The sequence below is a fragment of the Cololabis saira genome, chromosome 7, assembly GCF_033807715.1.
Source record: "Cololabis saira isolate AMF1-May2022 chromosome 7, fColSai1.1, whole genome shotgun sequence".
Taxonomy (NCBI): Eukaryota; Metazoa; Chordata; class Actinopteri; order Beloniformes; family Belonidae; genus Cololabis; species Cololabis saira.
This window is the reverse complement of record NC_084593.1, coordinates 10,876,440-10,900,097: the sequence shown is the minus strand read 5'-3', so window position 1 is coordinate 10,900,097 and position 23,658 is coordinate 10,876,440. Positions and strand designations below refer to the sequence as shown.

The 23,658-nt window shown below is 40.0% G+C and overlaps 1 protein-coding gene across 10 annotated transcripts in view; it reads left to right on the top strand.

Annotated features, from left to right (window-relative positions):
• The window catches only part of LOC133446751 (rap guanine nucleotide exchange factor 2-like), a 133,217-nt gene that overhangs the window by 46,007 nt on the left and 63,552 nt on the right, over positions 1-23,658 (top strand). For 8 of the 10 annotated variants that reach the window (XM_061724810.1, XM_061724806.1, XM_061724804.1 and 5 more), the window contains exons 4-5: positions 1,769-1,852; positions 19,859-19,934. In XM_061724810.1, coding sequence (XP_061580794.1) covers positions 1,769-1,852; positions 19,859-19,934 — 160 coding nt within the window. Of the gene's footprint in view, positions 1-1,768; positions 1,853-13,515; positions 13,700-19,858; positions 19,935-23,658 lie in introns of those variants that run through there. The other 2 variants (XM_061724812.1, XM_061724811.1) reach the window with 2 other exon arrangements.

Below are 23,658 nucleotides of genomic sequence, written 5' to 3'. Positions count from 1 at the left end.
ACGTAGATATGGGAGATGTTACCGTAAATTTGGTAAAGCAGTGCTTCCTATTTGTTTATACTCGAACCCCACCACTTACATCCACTAAAAGATGCACACAGAAGCCTTGCTTGCGCAGCTTTCCAGACCAATCAATCCTATTTCGGTATCCATAAAGACTAACGATGTTGAACTTGAATACATCTGTGCAGGGATTAGAAATCAGGAGTGATGCGTCTGTGATGCTGAAGGTGTAACAGGCCATATTTGTCCAACACCTCGCAACATTAACACTGATCACTGTGTTAATAAAATGCAAGGACTAAGTCTCTAACGTTGCAGCAATGACAAGAAGTTCAATCTAAATCTGACAAGAGTTTGAATCTGCCTTTTCCCGACGAATACAGAAATAAAAGAAGATGCAAAAGAAAGCTAATTATATTGTTATAAATGCTTTTGTCAATGTATGACAAGACACAGACAATACAGGACTGTCTCAGAAAATTAGAATATTAAAGTTCTTTATTTTCTGTAATGCAATTTAAAAAAAAATGTTATACATTCTGGATTCATTACAAATCAACTGAAATATTGCAAGCCTTTTATTATTTTAATATTGCTGATTATGGCTTACAGTTTAAGATTAAGACTCCCAGAATATTCTAATTTTTTGAGATAGGATATTTGAGTTTTCTTAAGCTGTAAGCCATGATCAGCAATATTAAAATAATAAAAAGCTTGCAATATTTCAGTTGATTTGTAATGAATCCAGAATGTATGACATTTTTGCATTACAGAAAATCACAATATTCTAATTTTCTGAGACAGTCCTGTATATATGCTATATAATATATATCATATAGACAATACATAGACAGTATTATTATGGTATAATCCCTTCAGACAGCTTTGGGAACTCTGCTTTTATGCTTTTTTGTTTTTGCAGTGATGAAAGTTTTTTTCTCTTCTTTTTGGCAAATGTATGTACGGTAAACATCTTGTCAAAACGGTTTCCTTGAGTCGTGTTACATCCAGAAACCAAATGCAATGGGTGATTCTTGGAAGTTTGCTGACACCAGAATAACACTTGACTTAGCAGCTTTTGGATTTTGCTTACGCTGAACTCTCCCCTCCCTCAGCCAGCAGCTCAGTGTGTTTCCAGCACTACGCCCCGTTAGAGAGTTTCAGTATGTTCAGGAAATTCTCAGATCAGCTTCTAAATGAAACACAAAATCAAGGATTATTTCACATGGTAAAATGGTAATGAGTGTGTTTTTCCAGTTCTGACGCACAGACAGGTTGCCATTTCCAATCAACTGTGAGATATTACATGTTTTGTAGGTTCACATTTTGCTTTCTGAATCTGGGTGCTGCTCTCTGGTTTGCAGTAGCTGGTCAGCCAGAGGAAAATGCTCTTTTAGGGAAGTGGGATTAAAGATCCCAGGGCTGATATTCCCTTCTTCGGGAAGTCTCAGTGGAGCGGCCGAGTTACAGGCAGCAAGAGATAAATGAGGATCTTTTCAACCACTGTATTCCCAAACCGACCATTCAGAGCTCGAAATACTGTATGTTGTCTGTGTTTCAGATAAAGCTGAAATTGCTTTGACATTAGGTAATATTCTGATGTTGTGTTGAAGTTTTTTATTTGCTTGTATTTTTAAGATATTTTTAAGATAGGTTTTAAATCATGTTGCTGTTTATTATAATAATGTCATGTGGGCCTCATCCTGCCAAATGTTCACCATCATTGTATTGTGTTTGAATTTGCATTTCCTTTTCTCTCTTCCAGCCCTGATGACATTGGGAGCTGCTGGTACATCCTGTTATCTGGATCAGTTTTCATCAAGGAGTCCATGTTTCTTCCCAGAAGCAGGTACGCTCGCCGGCCATTTTAGACGCCATTTGAAGGCTTAATCTCTCCCAGCTACACGAAAAAACGTCTTTCTCCTTTTCAGACCTATTCAGACCAATCGCAAAGGAAGATAAGAAAAGAAATAATTTTGAACTTGCACGAATGAACCAACTTCAATTTGTTCACTCCCAAGATAGTTCCTCCTTATCAGCTCAGTGTTATCCACAGGAGTAAACACCGGCGATTCTTATGTGAAACTGGCTTTTGGGTCACTATTTGCAAAGTTTGCACCAAAGGATCAAAAAAATATACACTTGGTTATCAGATTTTCTTTTCTTTTGTCTTCCAGGAAATGTTTTGCACTGTATTTGGGGTGAAATGCAAAGAAAATCATTGTTGTTGCATCCTTTTTTTTCCATCTTGAATGTTTTACTTTTCAGGATGTAGTAAAGAATACTGTGGTCCTTATTAGGTCTTAAAATTAAGTAAATACAATGTATGATGACAGCAATACATGCTGTCTCCTAAGGGATTTGTTACTTGACAGTTTGGATTTAAATCGACACCTTACAAAGTAAAGATTGTTCTGGTCTCTCAAATATGTTGTTATTTCTGGTATAATCCTAAATCTTCTCACAGACATTTCTGTGGCTTCCAATACAAAACCTTGCTGCATCTCTTACATAAGAGAAGATTTCTAAAAGATCGCACAGCATAACTTATATATCCAAATTAAGATAAAGGAATCATTCACCAGGTCTGTTTTGCATTTGTCAACAGGACTAAAAATACATGAAAGGAAAGCATTAAATCCACCCAAGTATCAAATAGACTTGAATGTAAATGAAAAGCAACAAAGCCGTGATTTATATTCATATGTAGCTAAATAAAAATGTTTGAGAGGAAAGAAAGTGGATGCACACTCATGGAAAAGTGTTGCAAGAACCAAATACACACACAGTAAAAATACATTTGCTTTAAACTTCAGTTAATAAACAGGTTAGAGTCCATTCGATTTATAGATTTTCATGACTACATTACAACATATTGAACATGTATCTCCTGGTTGCAGAACCATAAAACCTCTGTGTTTACAATAATGTTGTTTTTACCCTCTACCAGCTGTAAAAAAATAAAAAAACAAAACCTGCTAAGAGGGGTAGAAGAGCATCTATGGCACTTTCAGAAGAGTCACGGTTGTGCTTTGAGCCATCAGCTCACAGCAGTGATCGTCACCTCTCAAGCCAAAACCCAAACGTTAAAGAGCTGCAACTTCACAAGTGAATCCATTACGTGAACCATCTCTGTGGGCGTCTTGAAAACAATGATCTTTTTATCCACTGAGCTTGCATAACACACCTCCAGCCTCCCCGAGCTCGCGCGAGGCCGTCACTTCAGCCTGCAGAGCAGAAGTGTTCCGGCTGTGCAGCGGGGGTCGTCAGCGGTCACTTTCCCGGCTCGTATGAACGTGGGAGGCATTTAAAACACAGCACCTGGTCGGAAACGCAACACAAACGCTGGTCCCCTCTGAAATCTAACCTTCTCACTTTCAGGCAAGGTGAAAGTGTGTGTGTGCGTGGGATACCTGGGAGGAGGGGATTTGCAGGTATTTGCAGATTAAAGTTAATTCCTGACCACAGTCACAGAGGAGAAAGGAGAAAGTGTTTGCTAAGCAGATGTTGCAGAGATGCATGTCTGGGGATCCACTGTGCTGCAACAGGATGTATGGGTTTGACAATTAGCTCAGTTTAGCACTCACTTCAGAGTGATCACGCCCTGAATAAGACAGTGGGAACTATGGGGCATTAAAATATAAATATGGCCCACCACCTGCGTTTTCTGCCGCATCACACTGTCCCTTAACTTACTTCGATGTAAGTATGTATATGGGTCCGTGTACTTCGCGGCCATCCGTTTTTTGTTTTGAAATGACAAAATAAAAATAGAGAAATAATCCAAAATAATCCGTTTCCCATCTTTTGTTTTGATAATAAAAAATGAAAAACGGAAAACTGATCGTTATCCGTTATCCGATTTCATTGATGTGTTTGAAAATCGAAATTGGGAATTAAAACAGCGAGTGGAAAACTCTTTTCTCTTTTCCTATTCATTTCCAGTATGTTAGAGTTCAGTACATGTTATTGATTGGACGCTGCAGCTGAACAGACTGTCACAACATCACTGCAGTTTCATGACGGAGTGAATACGGATTACAGATTAAACTCATGTTTCACTCCCAGGTTTCATATTTGATTTATTTTCTGTTTCAACCGAAAAAAAAAATCTTAAACTGTTAATTTTCAATCTTATGAACAAAAGAACCAGAAACAACTTTCTTCATTTATTACTGCGCATGTGCAATCCCCCCATTTGTCCATTCCTTGTTTTCAGTATCCTTGGAAACGAATAGGAAATATAGAAAAGAGTTTTCCACTCGGTCCGTGTATCTTTTGGTCATTGGATTTTTCCATCATGAGTGGAATCAAAAAACAAAAAACGATTGGTTTATTTGGCTTTCCTTTTAAAACAAAAAACAAATATTGAATTACACTGCATTTTTTCTTTTTCTGTGTTAATATAATTTAACAAAGATTCAAAATACGCTTTTATTTTCGTTTTCTATTTCATATAAGAAAAATGAAATTACTAGTCAACAGGAACGAAAAAACGAACCAAAAACAACAGTTTATTCATATTCGTGCACCGGAAGCTGGCATTTACAACCGAGTGAACTTAGTTCTGGATATTTGACAGGCATTCCTGTGACAATTCTCTCCAGGGGAAGTTTGATTTTAATATTTTATTGGTCGGGTTTACGTGACTCGGAAATGGCTCTGTATGCGGCAGTTCGGGTAACCATGGTTACCATGGCGGCGCTGGAACAACAGATCGAGGATTATTTTTTAAAGGTTGATTAAGGACATGTTCCACAGCGGTTTGACGCACAATGACATTTCCTGCACGTTGCAGCAGATGTGTCTCCTGCAATGCTCAGAAATGAGCGTCAGAAGATTCTGTGCTCGGCATGATCTGAGGAGAAAAAGACGCAGAGCTGGAGAGCGTTTTGATTCAATCTATTTATGAGGTTTTTATTCAGATGTCCACAGTATATTGCAAATATACACACTGCATGCGACGCGAGCGAGAGTCAGCGTCAAAAACAGTTCAATTTCTTTATTATTTATTGTACTGTCTACACTGGTTGCGAGCGACGCAGCGTCGTTTTGAGCTGGACTTTTGTCGCACGCCCTGCTTCTATTTTCTTCCCGTCGGTCGCGTTGAAAGCCGGTTGAAAGTTGAAAAAAAAGTTGAAAACGCTGTAGGAAACAGTCATTTCAATACAAGAACCTCAATAAAGTGGCAGCTGCTGGAGATCGCCAGGCTGGAAGATTCTGATAAAATAATAAGATATAATAAGAATCTTATCTTAATCTTATTAGGGCTTAATTTGTCCCGGATCCTGCCGGATTTCTCATGTCCTCTGCTTTTCCCCCACATCCCAGTAATGATCTGACATGCTGACATGTTTTTGCTGCATTTAACACCACGAACACGCTGGTCACTCCAGCTGTTCGCTGTTTGATTGCGTCACCACACGCCGTTATTAATTGTTCGGTTTTTTCCCCACTTATTCCACCGAATAATAAGCTTGTTTTCTGTTTAGAAAGTACAAACGTAGGGAGATTACAAGTAATCACCCATCTTTTACTTGTCCCTTTACTCTTTTAGGAGTTATTTTAGGAGTTTCTTTCAGGAGCGCACGGGCGGGTGAATAAAAGGCGAGTCTCCGCTGTCAATCAAAAGAACGCGGTAGAACGTGGGGCCGATAACGGGTTCAGAGCGGGTCCGATGCAACGCAGTGCGGTGCGACAGTCGGACGCTCGCGTGCAGTTAGGACAGGCTGTTAGGGAGCCGTAGCCTAATTTTTGTTGACCGCTTTGTACTGATCACTGATCACCCCGATCACGTTTGCAGTGTACACGTTTAAAACCCATTAAGCATGTCGGAAGGCCGTTGTGGCTGAGTTTTGTCATTAAACGCCATAAAACTTCTGTCGGACTCAGCGTGCTTCTCTGTCAGCAGCGCGTCATGCAAATATACAGGACCTAACAATAAACTCTCAAGCGGCTCTAAAAGTACAGGAAAGCCGCAATACCGGCTATCTGTGTTCACTGGGGGTGCATGCTGGAGAAGGTCGGGTTGGAAGAACCCTGAGAGAGCTCCATCAGCCATACCATGAATTCCGGCGTCAGGTAAAGTTTGTGCTGCAGTGAAATTTATACATATAATGGTAATCACGTGGATACCTCACGCGTGGGACTAAATTAATTCTTCCAACCCGACCTTCTCCAGCATGCACCCCCAGTGAACACAGATAGCCGGTCATTCGGCCATGATGAATCAAAGCGCTCTCCAGCTCTGCGTCTTTTTCTCCTCAGATCATGCCGAGCACAGAATCTTCTGACGCTCATTTCTGAGCATTGCAGGAGACACATCTGCTGCAACGTGCAGGAAATGTGTTTGTGCGTCAAACCGCTGTGGAACAAGTCCTTAATCAATCTTTAAAAAATAATCCTCGATCTGTTGTTCCAGCGCCGCCATGGTAACCATGGTTACCCGAACTGCCGCATACAGAGCTATTTCCGAGTCACGTAAACCCGACCAATAAAATATTAAAATCAAACTTCCCCTGGAGAGAATTGTCACAGGAATGCCTGTCAAATATCCAGAACTAAGTTCACTCGGTTGTAAATGCCAGCTTCCGGTGCACGAATATGAATAAACGGTTGTTTTTGGTTCGTTTTTTCGTTCTGTTGACTTCATTTTTCTTATATGAAATAGAAAACGAAAATAAAAGCGTAGGCCTATTTTGAATCTTTGTTAAATTATATTAACACAGAAAAAGAAAAAATGCAGTGTAATTCAATATTTGTTTTTTTGTTTTAAAAGGAAAATCAAATAAACCAATCGTTTTTTGTTTTTTGATTCCCACTCATGATGGAAAAATCCAATGACCAAAAGATACACGGACCCCACTCGCTGTTTTAATTCCCAATTTCGATTTTCAAACACATCAATGAAATCGGATAATGGATAACTATCCGTTTTCCGTTTTTTATTATCAAAACAAAAGATGGGGAAACAGATTATTTTGGATTATTTCTCTATTTTTATTTTGCCATTTCAAAACAAAAAACGGATGGCCGCGAAGTACACGCCCCATATGGTATCGACACGCCATTGGCACTGGCCCGTTAATGGCTTAAAACAGAACATCAGTACGTGGACAAAATCCATTATTGTGCATTTACAATTTCCAGAACAATATAAAAATGGTCGTAGCTTTTGTTTGCATCTGGCAGATCCACCAGCTGGTGACGTGTAGTACATAATATTGTGTTAAATCCAGCACAAAAGGGACAAAACAATGCCTGTAATTAGTTGGAAAAAGCTGTTTAAATTGGATTCAGCTAAAAGGATTTGGACTTCAAAATGATGTGCTCCTATGAAATAAACATATGCTTTCAGAAACATATATTTATTTCTAGATGATATATCTTTTTTTAATGAGACAAGCTTTTACTTTTTGCTGATAACTTCTCGGTTATTGGTGGTTCTGTGAATTATGACAGTTTATTCATGGGAAGAAATAAACCGAGCTGTGATATTACTGAATAATAAAAACCTTCAAGGGCTTTAAACTGATGTTTTATGATCACGGTGTAACCATCTCTCTAGCTCTTGGAGCAATATTGTTAATTAAATCAAATCACATCGACTGTGAAATGAAGAAATGTGTATTTGGACCTCCACGAATGGAATAAATTCTGATTTACAAAATGCTGGAAACCATTCGGTACTTGTCTGGTGAGAAGTTCTCTCACCAGTCGTCTGTCATTGTACTCCAAAATATGACCGATTTGGTAAAACCGTAACCCATTAAAGCCCAGGGAAAGCTTTTAAAGCATTCCTAAATGTACTAAACATTGTTGAAACGGCCTCCTGAAGCCCAGGCTTTCCAACAGAATCTCTGTCATTGTGCATTCTCTTTGTTTCTCTGCCTCTAAAGAAACTCAAAACATGAAAAAGAAGCTATTTGAATGCTTAAATGCTCAAATATTAATTTACTGCCTTCAGCAATGTGTTTATAAGTGATATTTTTTTCATTTTTTAAAATTATTGTTTATATGATGACGTCAGCTGTATAATGAGCAAATTTCATTCATGCTGCCATTAATTTGATAAATTTAATTTTGTGGAAGCTCGGTGCAGTAGTACAAGCTGCTGGGCGCTCGTATTTGTCACAGAGGAAAAAGATACGTTCACAGAAATGAAACAGGACCCGTTTCCCCATGTGAAAGCAGACAATTTTGGAAATGACACATTCACAGTGACACATTCTGATTCACAGTTTCAAAGATATCTGGATCAGGAAGCGCACTCGGCTCAGAACGACAGTCTGCATTTCCATTTTAACAAGGAGAGGAGAAGAAGAACCCCTTCCTCTTGACAGCAAAGTCATGGTTTTATTCCGAGGAATTGTGTTTGAGAAATCCTTTATGATGAGTTATTACCATGTCAGACTCTTACACCCTAAACCATTGTTGTCTTCTAATTTCCGCCGTCATACTGGGATTTTTGTTCCGTTAAAGTGTGATTTTTAATCTGCAACAAAGAGAAAAGGAAAAAAAAGAGCCCATCACCTCATCTAATCTATAAAGAGGAGAGCTGGTGAGGGCAGGATGGCTCAGAGGGGAAATTGGTTGTGACACAAGGAACTGAACTGAGTCCAGCGGGACTTCCTGAAGCTTTTAAAGATGCAGTGGAATTGGGTTTCAGGCAGGCCGTGCCCAGAATGGCTGTTCATATCTACGCTGGCAGCGGGGTTGAAAACTTGATACGTCTCCATCAGTCTCTCAGCACCTCCCTCGCTCTGCCGCCCCGCTCCTGCCGGGGAGCCGTAGTGAGATCTGATCCAGGGGAAAGGGAGTGACTCGCTCAGGGAAGAAGCTGCGTCTTATTTTACCCACGTGTGAACACAAGTATAACCCATATAAATAAACGCTTACAAATGCACGGTACCCATTTAAACCACTGACGGGTCAGTGGACTATTAAATGTGTTCCGGAGACTTGGAGTACTAAAAGCTGAACCTCAACAAGTTATTACAAATGAAAAACAGGCATTTAAAAAAGAAAAACAAACTTATCTGCTCCTTACAAGGATTTCATTCTTATAAAATTGAAAATCAGGTCAACAACAACATGGGGCATATTATACGATGACAATAGAGGGTCTGCATTGCCCTGCACTTTCCCACTGGACCAGCCCCCTTACTCGCAGAGTGGCAAAACATCAGCAAAAATGGCTGCAACTAGTGGAGACGACGGGATAACAGCCGATTATCGGCTTAAATTAAAGGCAGTTGGACTTGACAGTGACCCGTACAGTTACCTGAAGAACCAGTGGTCCATGGACATTAATATTTGGCCACGAATCCAGTTTCCTGATATTTATATGTACTTAATTTCTACGCCGGGGAAATACACGAAGCAAAGCTTGAAGGCATACAAAAGTCTTGACGCTTGGTCCTACTTCAAGGCAGGAATTGTTGTAGAAATTAAAGTGATGAAGACACCAAACTTTATGATTTGACCGTTTAACGTTAGCTACCCAAAAATCCAACATTACCTGATACAAAATGGGAACCGCAAATCCACGTTTCGGTGCCTGGAATCCAGTTGTTTCTGCGAATTGCAGCGATCCATTTGTCTCTCTTAAGCTTATGTTTCGGCAGTCTGTAAAACGATAACTCCGATTTCTTGCTAAATCTATGAGTACAGTCGATTGTACAACAGCTCCTAACCATTTTAGATGTTTTCGAGTTGCTCAAACTGAAAGTTTACGCTGCCACTCAGTCTTTCTGCCACTCAGTCTTTCTGCCACTCAGTCTTTCTGCCACTCAGTCTTTCTGACAATCAGTCTTTCTGACACTCAGTGGGCGTAACCCGCTGTGAAATTGCATCTGTGACGTCATGCGCATTCCCTCTATACTTATTACTTAAAAAATAAGCCAAAATACAGAAGCAGTGGGGCTAAGTACACCCTTACTGTTTCCAGTAAACACAAGTAACAGTTCAGCAGTGTGTTGCTAAGGATGGTTTTAGTCCGTGATGATCAGAGTTGGCAGATCATTGGTCTGTTCAGATTACAGGACTTGGTGTTTTTTAATCAAGAGTCTTGAAGCGATTTCCCTGTTCCCTTTATGTGATTGATTGTAGATGGAGGTTTCACACACAAGCCGGAGCTCAAACAGGGATTCCTGCCATGGCTCCAGATCTTTGGCATCATATCTGTCGGTTTTCTGCAACGGGTACGCAATGCACTGGCGGGCATTTCTGATGAATTCTCGACTTGTTCCAACAAGTCATGGCTCCCAACCCACCGCCCTCCTCCAAATGTGCCACCCATGCACCAAATGAGCTCTGCGACTGGCAAATCAGGCCTGAAGTCATGATTAATTGATGATCAGTTAGCGTGACCACCTCTGTAATAGCAGATGTTTTGAGAGTTTGCTGCTTTGGAACTTTTTAAAGGACTTACTGACCTTGCAGCCATTGTGTTGACCATAAACACATTTGTATGCCTAAGTATCCTAAAGTCAAGCAAGTGGCCATCTGTCTGATGGCTAAAACTTCCCCACAACTAATTCATGCACCGGTACCTGAGTTTAATATTGGTACACAAAAACTAGGCTTAAGATAAGACTTCATGCACCCTCAGAAAAAGTGTTGGTTGAAAACCTGAGCCAGTAAAATCACCTTTTATTGTTAATTATTCAATTACAATAATGACTGTTTTGAAAGGCATGACATCAGGCTAATACATACATAGTTCCATCCAGTCTTAATGTGCTGAGCGTCCAGTGTTTTTGCTTCTGAAAACCTTCCCCATGTATGCTCGGTGGCTCCGCGTGTTTGTCATAGAAACACGGCCAGCCATCTGTTGCGTGAGTCGTCCTCCAACATGTTACACGCCACAGGGTAAAATTAGAAATCATTCAAACACTTTTCATCCAGATGTCCCACATCTGCAGACTGGTGTTTTTTCAAGCACAGACCTCTGTGTTTTTCTTCCACAGACATGTGACAGAGTTATTTTTGGGTGTAAGATGCTTCATTTTTCTGTCAGGAAGGTGGCCCGCTAAGGTCTGTGTCTAAATTTAGACTAACGGATTCTGGGGCTCAGATTTTAATCATGGGCAGATAAAAGCCCTAAATCTCTGTTTCGATCTAAGTTTAATGGACAGATGAATACTGCAATCAGTGAATATGTAGACATGTTTTAGTTATTGTTTCAACAACATCCTGCTTTGTGGAAGTTTAAACTTCCCCTCTGCCGCACACTTGAATAACCCCGTACTGGTTTCACTTCCCCTCCCTCCGTGATGACCAGTACGTTCATGGCAGACTGCATTTAGGCCTTAACTTTGATCAAAAAACAACCAAAACTGAATCGCCTCGTTTCAGCAATCAGGTTAGCAGAGGAAACGTCAACATCATCTCTCTTGCCTGCTGAAAATAATAAAGGTCAGTAAAGTCAAAAAGATTTCTTCCACTGGCAACAGCAGCTCAGACTGACTCATCCGTGACTGCAGATAATGAACCAGTCTAGTTATGATATCATTTCTAATTGCGCAAATACAGATCTTTGTCATATTGTTTTATTTTTACTGATATGCTTAATCTTTGGAAGGACAGTCAGGAGCTTGAAGGAATATTTTTTACCATTCTTGTGAATGAGGATGAACTTAAAAGTTACATCAAATGATTCTTAAACCGTGTGTAAATGTTAACTTGTCCTTAGTGGTTTGATTTTAATGACTGGTTGTTAAAATATGGTTACATATCGTCTTTTTGAGTGTCAGTAATTTAAAAAAAGGAAATCCGTTGCTGGAAATTCACATGACTCAGTAAAAATGCATCCATCTTCACGCTCGGCCTGTGAAACACTCCCCAGCTCAAAGAGGGAGGATTGTTCAAACATAAGACTATAAGAGGTTGATCTGTAGATTAGCTCTTGTTAATTAGCAGTTTTAATGCAAGACACAAAACAGACTCAGCCCAATTCACCTCTACAAGATTTCATTGTGGCATAGCCTTTGTGACAAAAAAAATAAATCATTATCTAATCTGAACAATGGGGCCTTGAAATGTGGAACATGAGATGACTTACATGACAGGAATGTTGCAATAAATACATAATAATCTATCTGCTCTGTTCAAAGTGTTGACTCATATTACAAAACAACTCTAGAAGTTTAGACCGCAAGAGTTCAGTAGGAATTAAATATTGGTCAGTTGCTATTTCGTCTGTCTGCTTCTAAAATGATGGTTATTATTATTATTCAACAGGTAAATGGCTTTGTAAGTCCAATTCTTACACGTCCTGCTAGTCTTTAAACCTCGACTCCATTCAAATCAGCATAAACAGAGGTCATAAGGTGTATATTTTGCTAATGTTTTCAACACATCAATTCAGCAACAAAAGGAGCATCAAAAGTGCGTAGTGCTTTACTTTTCCTCTCAATGTGGAAACAGCGGACGAAATTGACACATCATTCCAACCAATTTCACATTTTCAGTGGTTTTATATTCACCCATTATATGTATACTGTGTGTATGTATGTGTGTGTATATATATATATATTAGAGCTGCAGCTATCGAATATTTTAGTAATCGAGTATTCTACTGAAAATTCCATCGATTAATCGAGTAATCGGATAAAACCTATTTTTGTTTAGTTAAAGAGCAATTATAAACATACATAAGATGTTAGATGTTAATTGACATTACTAAGACTAAATTATATAATACAGTAGGTTCATGGCTGTGCATTTAAAAACCCTGAACTTACACCAGTTGACCAAGTTCACTGCCTTCACTCAAAAAACTAAGGATCTTTCCAAGAAATGTTTTTATTTCTAACCTAAAAATGCCATTACACCTGATAACACACATCACTTAAAAGATTAGGTGTTTTTTTTTAAACGTAGTCCGGGCGAAATACCTGCTTTGAGCTGGCAAAATTAAACGATTTATTAAACGATTCCTCGAGGCAGAGAAAATTCCTCGACCATTTTTTGTAATCGAATTACTCGAATTATTCGAGGAATCGTTTCAGCCCTAATATATATATATATAATATATTTATTTATTTATATATATGTGTATGTATATGTATGTGTATATATATATATATATATATATATATATATATATATATATACACACACACATATACACACACACACATGTGATGTGTGTGTGTGTGTGTGTGTATATTTATTTATAGATAGATAGATAAAACCGCCATCCATCATGTAAAAATAAATCTGAACTCAGTAGTTGGAAGATTTCAGAAATGTAAGTAATTGATACTGTAGCGGGAGGATCTGATGTCCACTCCCCGTCATGACACAAACACAGGGCTACGAACACGCACACTCCCCTCGCACCCATTCGTAACTGCAGCAGGAAGTGAGTCGTACGCTGGAATGCTGGCTGGAGACGACGCTCCACATTACACAGAGAGAGGGAGGGAGAGAGAAAAGGGGGCAGAGCCACCGGAGATAAGCTGATCCACACACACTTTCAGAGCCACACACTCCTGGTTCTCGCGCAGAAATCTCAGACAGCAGAAGTGGGATGCGTGCTGGACGATATGCCGCAGTCACACCGAAGTCTCGGGACTTGGAACGTGTTTGTCGGACTTTCTCTGGAGTAACAGAGGGGATATTTTAGGAGGGATCATCTTATCTTATCAGGTGACTGCGTCACTTTGGGAGCAATTTGGAGAGTCGGGGGGTGAGTGCTCGGGCCACAGCAGCTGCTGTTTCTACTAATTTCTCCCACCTACACCACGAGTATGTGTCTTAGTACAGCTCTGCCAAGACACTCCAGATTTGTGGTTTTATCTTAAAAGTCAGGCTCTTCTCCAGGCCTGGAGCTGGTAGCTGTAAAACCTTCAAGTGTGGAATGTGAAGCATGACTTTGATGTTATTTTGGATTTGTCAGCGGGTAGATTGTGCTGCCAGTAATGGGTGTGTTGCCCTTCATGTTTGGAGGGTTCGATACAACTTTTGAGAACTTTGAAATGAAAACAAAGATGGAGCTCTCCTGTCGGGGGAAATGGGTTGGATTTGTCAGTAATGACTGATGGATGCGTCTCGGAAAAGTTGAGATTTAAAAAATTTAGTTCGCAGAGTCACGCTCACGTTTTCTGTTCCCATGTCACTTTGCCATCACAATGTCAGCGAAGTTGTATTTTGGGAAGCTAAAGTCACGAGTCATTTGCAAATTCTTGGCTGCAGCGGCAGCTTCTATTTCAGCGGCGGCAGCCTGGCAGAGGTTTGGGGGATGCGTGTGGTGCGACAATGGTGTTACTGCATGGTATTTATGTTTGCAAGGGGGGAATTGATGCTCAGCTGCAGCTTTAAAGCCAGAATGCAGGTTAAACTGACTAAATAATTATGGCCAGTCAGTCTTGAGATTTGGCCTACTGACACCAACCTTCACTCCTTCTCTGTGCTGGGTCTAAAGTCTTGCATAGCCTGGGAGTTTAATCTTTGTACTCCTCAAAGGTTTAATAGTTCATAACAGCCACTGTTTCCCCCCGTCTCACCACTCACTCAGCTAGGCGGCTTACCAGAGTAAAGATCCCCCGCAGACCAGACCAGACCCACGATGCAGATTAACAAATGCACTGGTTCACACAGACGATTTAGTGGATGTGAGGTCGTGGCGGTGGGCTCGTCTGAGTGCAAGGCTGCTGATGCATGTGGAGTGACATTCCAGTCGCCCGGGCTTGTTGTATAACAGAGGGGAGAGGAAGGCCGCAGAGGCAGGAAAGATGTCAGTCAGTCAACTGGGAAAAAGAGCCGCCGGGTCTAATTTGAAAACGTTTCTGGCTGCTGTTAGAAAACCAGTTGGATCTGGTGACAGAACAAAAACAACACATTATGTCTTTTGATATGTTTTAGCTGATTTATAATTAAAAAAAATACATTAATGACATCTAGTTGACTATTACTACTACTATAGTGTCAACCAAATCGCATCCCAAAACATAAATGTGTAAATGTCTTATTTCTGTCAACAAGATCCTCATGAAGCAGTTCTGTGAGTCGTTCCTGGAATTTCTCAGGTTTTAAGATCATGTCAGGTCGAGACCTTTTTTCCTCTTCCTTGTTTGTCATTGCTGTTTCACGGTAGAGGCATGAATACTACTAATTTAGGTGGTTTAGGAGGCAACATTTAGAAGTCTATTTTTCAGTTTAGGGTTCAGGAACTGTTTCACCAAATTAACTGAGCAAAACAGATACAAAATGGCCTAAAGCTAATCTTTGGAGATCAACCTGGATAAAAAAACGTGTTTGTTAGAATTGTATCTTGCTTGTTAAACTAAATAATATTTATAATCTAATTTGCCAAAGAAAAAAAAGATTTGCAAAGGCCTCTTTGTGCTTGACGCTTAAAGAAATGTGTTTGAGAGTGTTTTTGAAAGTTCTTTTTTTCTTCCCCCACATCGAATTCCTTTGGAATAGACAATGAAGTCACTTTCAGTTACACAGATAAGACGTGGAGCATTTTTGTGCAGAAAGTAAGATGATGAAAATCTTTGGCTGGTGATGTCCTTGTTGAGACTAACGTACCTGCAGGCACCTGGAATATTGGTCCAGTTTTTTCCACTGGTCTTTTTGACCATCTTGAAACTTTATAACTGGTTTTGTGCAGAACCACACAGACCAAATGCTGAACCACAGCATTAACATATTACATTATGGTATTATATATATCTCATCTGCTGAACCTACTGTTAATGAGTGGTTCACAAAGGAACAGTGTTTCCCTACAAAACCAGTTTTTCCAATCCTGCCAGTCTGCTTTATAAAGGTAGTCTTAGTCTACAGTTGGGGTTCTGATCACACAGCTTTTTCTATTATTGCCTGGTATTTATAAAGTCTGTTACAAATATGATTCATCCCCAATCTTTGTGTTTGATCCATAAACACAAGTGGGCGATACTGGAAAAACCAGCACTTAAAAACAATGTTTGCATCTTCATACAATGTTAACTTGTGTTGAAAGCAGCTGCTGTTGTGAGAGTCTGCAGCACATTGGGGAACATTCACAAACACCAACTGCTGATTTTAAAACATTAAAAGCTGCTTATCTGCTGCTGTCACATTACACAGTAAGAGACTTTCCTTCATGGACTGCTGCTTGATTTTGGTGTCCATTCTTTTTCTTATTTAACATATTAAAAGAAAAAAAAAACTTCACCTTAACTTTGGGACAAGAACTCCACCATGGGATCATTTGCAGAACATTTGAATCTTAATCTAGGTCCCGTAAAGAACCAGACATCCAATCAGATTTTTATTCAAGGTATATTTTGGATTAGGAAAAAAATAAAAAATACTTCATGCAAACTGTGAATTTTCCACTTTCATGACTAGTCTTAGAGCACCAGAACCGTTAATCTCCAAACAAGATATTTCTGGGTTACTAAAAATGAATCTCACCCACACTCTCCATAATCCCTTCTTTAATATCTCACATTGCCCATAGCGTTTGCCTCCTGTAAAATGGAGCGTTGGATTACTAATGTCAGAGATGTAATGCAGTAACATGATTGAACATGTCACTCTGCTAGATGCACTCGGTGTCCCGACGTGTTTGTGATGCCTTCATGGGTGGAAATGTTTTTTTTTTTACACGGAAGAATGAGCACAAGAGAGGCTCTCCAGGATCAATGCTGGTAGCAACTCCAAACATAAAACCTGATCAAAAGCACTCATTAGTTTCTGTGAAGCTGCCGCCCAAGCTGACAAATCATCTTTGCTTGAAAGTAGTTATGAAAGAATTACAGCATTTGTCTTCTTGCGAGAATGGGAGTTGAAAATACTGAGTAAGCTCTCTGTTTTGCCCCTGTGGTGGAATTCAGGCTTCTGTTTGTCAGGGATACAAGCAGGGTTACAACAGCTTTAAACAGAAGCTCAGGCAAAGCATACAGCAATAATCAGCATTAACCCCCTCGCTGCCTTGACTCACGCAGCCCGTCATGGGTTGACCAGTCACTCTGATTTCCGTCTACGCTTCTCAGCAGAAATTCTAACTGTGGATTAGCTTTATTTGAATCATGAAACTGTCAAAGTGGTTAAGTAAAAACTGCAGCTGTAGCAGACGAACAACAGAATGGCTGACGAAAGGGGGAAAAAAAAGACACAAAAACCCAACAAAGGGTTGTGAAAGGGGGCAGAAAGGGAAAAACAAAGCCAGACAAATTGACTGGTAGAAAATAAAAAGCACCGCAAAAATCATTATTGGCCCTTTTGCAAAAAGTGCCAGGTAGAGTGTTGCCGGGGGTTCGCGGGCAGCTGGTGTTTACCTCCCAGTTTGACCAAGCTGTATGTACAATCTGTAGCCACAAGCCCGAGGCTCCGAAGCATTTAGGCCATGCTGCGCTGGAGGTCTGCTGCTGTCGGGGTGATTGATGAAAGCTGTCACCTCCGTAGCCTCAGTCCAGGTAGCCGCACAATAGTACTCACTGCTCACTTCATATGTGGACACCAGGGAGAACTTTCACACTCCCAGTTCATCAGTCGTCTCTGTCATGTAGTACAAGCTGTCCTTATGACCCCAGTTAATGAAAGAACAGAGAATCTCAACTATAAATAAACAAAAGAGGGTTTTAAGAAATAGTTAGGTGCTATTATGTTTCCATCAATGACTACGTTTACATGCAGTCAAAATTCGGGTTATTGCTAATATTCCGGTTACTGAAACATTCCGAATAATCTGTTTCCATGCGTGAGCAAACAGGGTTATCCCTGTATACGTGGTCATTAATCATTTGGGATATCTCGATCAAAACAGCGACGCGCGGAGAACATCATGACGCAATTCCTGTCATTTCCGCTTCTTCTTCCTGTATCCAAATTCAAAACAAATGCTGCTTCGCGCAACTTTCCGCTCACCTTCTTGTAAATCTGGCTATCCCGGTACTTTCTACCGTCTACAAATGCCAAAATTGTCAAGACTGGTGTGGTGAGGACCCAGATGCAGGAGAGCGAGGCAGGAGTTCACAACAAAAAAAGGGTTTATTTCCAAAAGGCAAGAACCAAAAACCAAAAGCGCTGCTAAAGCGCTGCTTGGCAGGATCAAAAGGTCACACGGAATCAGGGATCAAAAACTAAATCAAAAACTTGGCAGGACACGTTGAGGGAAGAACAGTACGGAACCACAAGGAGCAAGGGATTGACAAGACAAGATATACACAGGGGATAACGAGACACAGGTGCAGACAATCAGGGCAGATGGGACACAGGCGGGGCAAAACAGAAACTCAAAGACTGGTGGGGGAAGGGTCAAACCCTGACAAAAATGTTCATATCCTTCATTACATTTATAAAATGATTAGTCTCCTCCTCACTCCAAAAGTGTGGCGTAGTCTTGCGTTTCGCCGTATTTAGAAGTACGTCCTGGACTCAAAAGACCAAGATTCCTTGTGAACAGAGCATGCGCAGAAAACAAATTCATGTTCCGTTTGATGGGAAATCCCGTTAGGCGTTTACATGACCCAATATTCGGGTTTTAAAAGGAGTAACCCAGGGGTCATATTCAGGTTTTTAAAAACCGGAATATGAGCAAATTCGGGCTATTCAAAGGGGTTATTGGTGTTTACATGGCCGTGCAAAACCAGGTTATTGCTAATATTCGGGTTTTAAAAGGGTTATTGACTGCATGTAAACGCAGTCACTGGTTCTATCAGTTAAATGTTAAAAGGACACATGATGTCCACATGACGTCCTCTGCCCAAGGCCTTCAAACATTGCACCTGACTCATACCCCCCCCCCAGGTGATGGACCCATGGGAGGGCAAACATTTCTCTCTTGTTTGGGGTAAACCTCGCCAGTCCGACCACCAGACTTGTGAGCGTATTCCTGTCAGTTGACCCGGCTCTAGGGCGGGGCCCTGCTAACCCACGTCTGGGCGAGGGACACATTGCTCCTTGTTTTGACTAAACTCTAACCCCTAACTGTCTCTGGTTACCTGTCAATCCATGACCCCCCCCACCGCATCTGTGGTTACAAACTGTGAACGAAAGAAGAAGATTGCAGTTTCTAGTTAGGCTGAGATTTTCGTAGAGTTGCTGTGGCTGATCAGTTCTTTATCTTTTTTTAAAATCAAATGGGTTTAAGTTCCTAAAAGGCAAAAAAAATCTGTTCAATGTAAAATATAGGGGAAAAAATGTTTAATTGATGCTCTAAAGCTGCAGCTCTTAAATATAAATAATGCATAACAACACAACCCAAATCTGACGCACGAAACTCGATGGTGGTTTGCTCCTGTAGTCACTTGAGTTTATTTAGCAAAACAATGAGCAAACTAACGAGGTTGTGGGTCACATTCTGAATCAAAAGATGTTTAAAAATAACAAACAAGGGTGTCCTTGTGTCTCCACATCGGGGCTGAACGCTGGACAAAGGCGGCATTCTTCCGCACACGCACAACTCGGATCTGCTCGTGCTCAGAATTTCCACGCCTGCAAGAGGTCTTTGAGACATTTTGGGCTCCACTGCTTTTAATATCCCTCCCGCACCCACCCACCTCTTATTAGGATTGAGGCATACTGTACAAATTGTGACGTCGTAAGCAGACTTTTCCAGAGGCGGGTGCTTCCCTCCTTTTAAATGAAAGGTGGAGCTGTCCATTTCAATGCGGCCCTGTGTGGGATCATGCGCCGAGATTCCATACTGCATATTTAATGCTGGCCAAGGAGTCGCCTATTAGCTCCAAAAGTTTATGGGAGCTTTCAGTGCTTTTGCCCACTTTCCTGTTAAAGATTAACAGAAATATTGCTTGGTATTTACAGATAATCCAGGTTAAAATTAATTTGAGTGCTGGTCGATGCTGGTTGCAGGAAAAACTGACTTTGAACGTATTTGTCTGCTCCGTAGCTTTGGGAAGCGATCAGCAGGCAGCCTGCGACGTGGATGTGAGTGCATCGTCCTTGAACCCTCAGAAATGATTGTGGTGAGTCCCATTTTTCACATTTTTAACATGCTGCTGTCAGTAATTTGTGAATGCACAAGTTTAAATTGTCAATGATTGTTTTGACAAAGCTATTTCTGTGTAAAACCGTTGAAAGATGAGGGGAGATTAGAACATGCTGTCGTCTAAAAATGGGCACAGTCACACTCATGTTCCATCATGCCATAATGGTTTACACTTAAACACTTGTGAGCTCTGTTGTCAAACCGGTTTCTGTCTCTCTGTTAAATCTGTCAAATCGTCTCATCCTTTAGGAATCAAAGTTAAATTCACAAAGCTGAAGTCGCCATCAGTTGTCTTTGACACTATAAATATATAAACTTAGCACAAAAAGTAAGGAAATGAGTGTTTGGTAGATTATTTCTTTGTTGTAACAATGTTTCTTGGCTATAAATCTTATATCCTTGGAAAAGCCTGTCTGTTTATTTCCCTGTTAAATATTGACACATTTGAATTTGTGGGATGAGCAGCCGAGCTTTGTATGTGGGTTGCCCCTGTGAAAACTTTGCTAAATCTTCTCTGCCTATGCCAAACAACTTATTTTGACGTTGACTCTTGTTTGGTGTTTGCATGATTGGACGATTGAAGTTTGAAGAAACAACACATATTGGCAATTTTACTTTTCAATTTAACAGTTTCTCCATTGAAGGAACAGGAGCCTCAGTAGCGTGTAGAAGAAGCAAACACAACAGCCTGGTCCTCCTCCTCATGCTGGTCACCAGCCTGGTCACACTGCTGTGGGACGGCATCCCGTCCTTCAACCAGCGTCTCCCACAAGTCAGCCAACGTCGTTGTGTTGGTCACTCTGGCACAAACAGCCCAAGCTGATCCCACAAGTGTTCAGTGGGGTTGAGGGCAGGACTGCTGGCAGGCCATCGTCTCTGATAAACCCACTCTCTGGAGGCAAGCGTTGACATCTTGGAGGATAGAGTTCGGTCCCAGACTCTGGAGATATGGGATTGCCACTGGTTGCAGAATCTCATCTCCATATCGTTGAGATTACCTCCAACGATGACGACCCTCGTTTTTCCAGTCAGGGAGGTGCTGACCAGAGCTGGGGATCCATTTAAATGTCAAGAATCGATTCAATTCCGATTCTTAAGATTCAGAATCGATAATCAAGATTTGATTCGATTCGATTCCGATATCGATTTGGGTTAGTGTTATTAAAACTGTTTTTTGAGCTGTTGCCTGAATTATATGACTGTAGTTATGCGACATATGAATACTAGTATTATACTGAGATTCAACAGCAAGTATTAGCAGCTAATGATGCTGTAAGGACCAATCAGCTCCCAGAATGCTGATAGAACTGCTTTCAGAAACATTGTGGGGCAGAATTACCAAACAGATCCAGGGCAGCAAACAGAGACGGATGAAATTGGTTTTATTTTTTACCACATTCCGTTTTTATTTTTTTTCCATTTTCGATCTATTTGGTTTTTAGCATTACACAATTTATGCAATTATAACTGAAAACTTTAATGTTTTGATACCTTTAAACATATTTAAAGGCAAAAACATGGCACCAGTTATTCTCGTGTCCAACAAAACATTCCTTTTTTGGACATAAACCAAAAAAATATCAAAAGTTGTAATGTAATGATGCAAAAAAAAAAAGTATCTTTAGACATAGGCTACAAATCGATTTTTAGGAATTAATATGAGAATCGATTTAGAATCAGAAAATCTATTTTTTCAACACAGGCCTAGTGCTGACCCACACCATCACACTGCCTCCACCAAAAGATGTTACTCTATCGGTGCAGCAATCGGCAGAGCCTTCCCTGTGTCTTCTCCACACCATGACCCTACGACCCTACTTTAGGCAGAATCTGGACTCATCGCTGAGCATGGCGTTCCTCCCCGTGCTCAGGTTCCCGTGCACGTGTTTCCAGCACCACCAATCTGTTCCAGATTGTCTGGGCGGAGATGTTCTCTCCATGTTCTCCTCCAAACCCTGACTGCAGATCTGTAGGAGACAGCCTGCGGTACCTAAGTGCCTGACTGGCACCTGATTGGCAGCAACTAGGGGTACTAGAAGATCAAAACAAGAGTCAATAGCAACAGCAAGTTAAGCGGTTTGGCACTGGCAGAGAAGATTTGGCAAATCTTTGATGGGAGCAACCCACATACTGAGCTCTGCTGCTCATCCCACAAACGCATGTTCCTTACGAATGTGGCACCGTTTAAAAGGGAAATAAACAGGCAGGCTTTCCAAGGGCATGAGGTTTATTGCCAAGAAACATTGTTACAACAAATAAATAATCTACCAAACACAAAAGTCCTTACTTTTTGTGCTAAGTTTGTGTGTGTGTATGTTTGTATGTATGTGTATTAGTGAAAGAAAGAAGAGGACCCATGCAATTGTCAACCTGCGTGTAATTTCAATAACATTCTTTATAGGTGAAGGGCCTATTTTTGACATTTTACTGCTGCATTTGAATAATGCTACATTACCTCAGCATTTTAGCTGAAATATACAAGGTGAATATGAGAGGATGCTTGAGTTAGAAGGCTGACAAACTCTGGCCTCATTTTATACCCAACCATATGTTTGCTTAAGAACAAATTATTTCACTCTCAGGTGGACTAAGCAGCCTCTAAAGGCCCGAATGTGATGGTATACTAGTTACAACAACAAAATAAAAGACATTGAAATAACTTCTGCTTTGGAACTGTGTCATAGGACACCACACCAGGTCTGCTGACCTTGAAATTGTCATGATTTAAAAAAAAAAAAAAAACAACAACCCAAAACAATAAAGAGTTGATTTGAAACTCAACTAATAAGATATTTCTTAAACCCTTCAGCAATTTTTTAGAATTTTTCTTTCTCATGTTCATCCTTGGAGAAAAGATAAATGAATACTGGAGATGGAAAGTGTTGTTTTCATATTTTTTTTCTTTGCTAGATTCAAACTGTAAAAGTTAATTATTCACTCTGTCAACCATCTGTGCTCAACCTAAAATATTCATACTGTCAAATAACACAGAGAAAAAGCTGTAAAACTTTTTATTGACGGGTCAACAATGAATTTTGAGTAAATAAACAAAATTCCTAGTTCAAACTAAAAAAATATAACAATCTAATGTCTAAAAAAACAGATAATTGGAGTCAATATTGTAATCTCATTGTAAACCTTGTAAATATATACACACACACACACACACACACACACACACACACATATATATATATATATATATATATATATATATATATATATATATATATATATATATATATATATATATATATATATATATATATACATACACACACACACACACACACACACACACACACACACACACACACACACACACACACACACACATATATATATATATATATATATATATATATATATATATATATATATATATATATATATATATATACATACATATACATGCATATATATACACATGCATATATATGTATGTATATATATATATTCTTGGAAAAAAAAACGGGAAAAAGAATAATTATTCCATTTCTAACTGCCAGATAACAGCTTTGAGGTGCAGAAAACAAAGCTGTGCAAATATTTCGCCCGCCTTTTTCCTTCATTCAGCCAAACTGCACACACTGAGGCAAACGGAGCCGATATAACAAACGCTTTGTGGCTGCAAGCTGCACACCTACTTGAATACCAATGACTATTTGGTTTCCAGAATGTGGTTATGTCGCTTTAAAATC